This window comes from Anneissia japonica, unplaced genomic scaffold, assembly GCF_011630105.1.
Source record: "Anneissia japonica isolate Jap-2015-1 unplaced genomic scaffold, ASM1163010v1 scaffold142573_len2884_cov171, whole genome shotgun sequence".
Classification (NCBI taxonomy): Eukaryota; Metazoa; Echinodermata; class Crinoidea; order Comatulida; family Comatulidae; genus Anneissia; species Anneissia japonica.
In genome coordinates, this window is record NW_022738048.1 from 1 (window position 1) to 2,860 (window position 2,860).

The window sequence follows — 2,860 nt, forward strand, 5'->3', positions numbered from 1 at the left end:
ATAGTTACTATTTGTAAGTAAACTTTAGGAAGTATTTGAGAGTACAGCTAATTAATATCGGCCTACCTACTCAGTATAAGGCATTCGGTAATTAGACTAAACACCTAAAATTGAAGGTTGCCAAGGCCATTTGCTCTCATTCATAGGTATTGTTTGTAGTGTTGCTTAGATCATCTTTTCTATGTTCCTTTAATTAGTATTACAGTACCGGTATATTGCTACTGTATTATAGTTATTATCGTTTTATTCTATTGTTGTTAATACTGTATTAGCATTATCTATCATTATTGATAGTATTATTTCTTTTATTATTCATATTATTATGATCATTTGTTTGTATTGCATTTCAGTTTAAACCGTAGTCGTAGACGTAGACGTAGTCGTAGTCGTAGACGTAGTCGTAGACGTAGTCGTAGACGTAACGTATCGTAACATGTGATATCGTACACAGTGGATGTACACCGTGCAAGAATAAAGCATGTACCATTTATGTTAATTCTACGTTGTCTACGCGTTTGATTCATTTCTACCTCTACCAGAACCGAAAATAGTAACGCACAGGGTGCAAGGTTACAATGATATTGTACACCAATTATTTAAAAATGACATAAAATAAGGTGGCACTTACAAAAATAAGAAGAGGAGATATGATGAACCAACATGACACAAAGTAAAGGTTTGGAGCAGAAGAGGTCATTTCTTCAACGTTCCTTCTCAGCCTTCCTGCACCTGTACAAGATCATATAAGATGACTGGTGTTAAAATTAACAAATTTTTGAGTGAAACATTTTTGAACCATCAAACTGAATTTAGGGTCCAGAGGAAAGCAGGTCTCTTGGACACCAGGATATCATCCCGCACTCCTGCAGGCAAGAATCGCATGGAAAATAACCCATTTTCCACAAATTCATAACATTTATACTGTTTTTCATAAATTGTCTCACAGAAATCAATGTCAATGTATATCACCGTATGCAGCAAAATAAAATTAGATGTGTCAGAAGAGCTCATTTAACTCCCGGAATTGACTACTTGTCCATTTACATACCCCTTGGTACCAAGGGGTGTTTTGTAAATTGAAAAATTTGTAAACTAGATCGGGTGTCAGTTTCCTAGGCCTAGCTACCCTCTGCCATTGAGCGCTGATAGGCTGAACGGCAGCCAGGCCTAGAACAAACCGACAGTGCAGCAGCGTGGTCTACCGCGCTAGAGCCTAGCTAATTTTACCTTCTATAAAAAACAAATTATTGTAATCGCTGGAATTCTTCCACTAATAACAAAATATTGTTTAAACTTATTGAAACATCTATGTTTTATGGACCTTTCTATCGTGTTCTTTCTAGTTTTTAGATTGCCAAATTCTGTTGTTTACATGCATTTTGCGATCCCAATAAGTTGTTGACCCCAACACTTTTGTTTATTTGTCATCATACACATGTGCGCTCAATCCAACGATACTTGCATTGGTAGTTCATTGTTCTGGTGATATTTATTACATTAATATAGTATTAATATAGTAATTATTATAGCATTAATGGAAGAAAAAAATTAAACTATAATAAATATATACAACAAACTTGATTTTATTAAGAAAAATATACATTATCACTTTGTAAAACGTTCGCAATTGGACTTTTTTTTACGGTATTAATTGGTTGATGATAACGTCAAAAGGAGCAAAGACCATTCGTAAAATCGACTATTCGTAAAATGGACGTTTTACTGTAAATTGTTTCAATTTATTTATCATTTTAAGTATTTTAATCAACACATAATTAAGAAAAACATCCATCATATTTACCATATAGCCAACTAACAGCGACAACTTCACCAATCGCAATGAAGAAGATTGACACCACAGAAACATACCAATCAATTATTTGGAAATAGTACATGCCACCCTGAAAGCAATGTCTGACAATTTAGCAGATCTTCAAAAACCAAGTAAAATATGTTTCTACATAAATGCTCCAGGCCTCCAAAATCTGGCCCAAAGGGATCTCGCAATAATCGGTGAAGTTCCTACACTATCATAAGCAAGGAAAAATGTTATTTACTTTTAGTTTAAGTAATCTAAATTTATGTCTTCATAATGCCTTTAAGTGGAATGTTTCTTCTGCAAGTATGTTGAAATGTGAAAATACAATAAAAAATAAACAGTTATTATTCAAATTGATAAAATTCTTTAAATTTATTTAATTATGAGGAGAAAAAGTAATGCTGTCTAGACAAATTATCGGCAGTGGGTGTAAAATTCTTATTTTTAAGGTGGTTTGATAAAAGGCCAAAACGAAAATGTTCTTTTTATTCCCAAACACCGTTTTTGGTGGGCGGTGGATTCATGACGTAAGGTATAATATGTCTTGTCTAAATTTTGATTAAATTTAAAGATATATGTTAAAATACAAAATATATTAAGATAAAAATTATGCTTGAATATACACACCTCAAAAGTACACGGTATACCACAAGCAAAGGTAAACAGACAAACGTACAACACAAGAACTTCTTTACGATTGAAATAAAAGGGCTTCAGTCTTGGAAAGCCATCAATAAGAGTTGTGATGACAACCTCCACCATTGCAAACTTATATGAAAAGAATTAAAAAAATGGTAAAACTAGAAATTGCAAATTGCAAGTGAAGTGCTGTGAAGTACAACTGCATAAAATGTTCTTCGAACAAAATTATTTATGCGAGTCAAGTGAAAATAATGAATAATAAAAATATAAATGATATGAGCACGACCCATTGTCTATATATTATTAGAACAGCGTTGGTACAATAGTGTTTTGCTGCAGTGACATCTCTCTGCTGGCGACTCGCTGCTGCTGGCGATGACTCGCTGCTGGCGAATCGAT

General features: G+C 33.5%; 1 protein-coding gene across 1 annotated transcript; it reads right to left on the reverse strand.

The window, feature by feature from the left end:
• Positions 1-29: 29 nt before the first annotated feature.
• On the reverse strand, positions 30-2,608 carry LOC117117497 (sodium- and chloride-dependent GABA transporter ine-like). The gene is made up of 3 exons (XM_033261804.1): positions 2,447-2,608; positions 1,802-1,901; positions 30-729 (listed from the first exon to the last, which is right to left on the reverse strand). Exons 1-3 carry the CDS (start codon positions 2,579-2,581, stop codon positions 593-595), a joined length of 372 nt encoding a protein of 123 aa, XP_033117695.1. The 5' UTR covers positions 2,582-2,608; the 3' UTR covers positions 30-592.
• Positions 2,609-2,860: the final 252 nt, after the last annotated feature.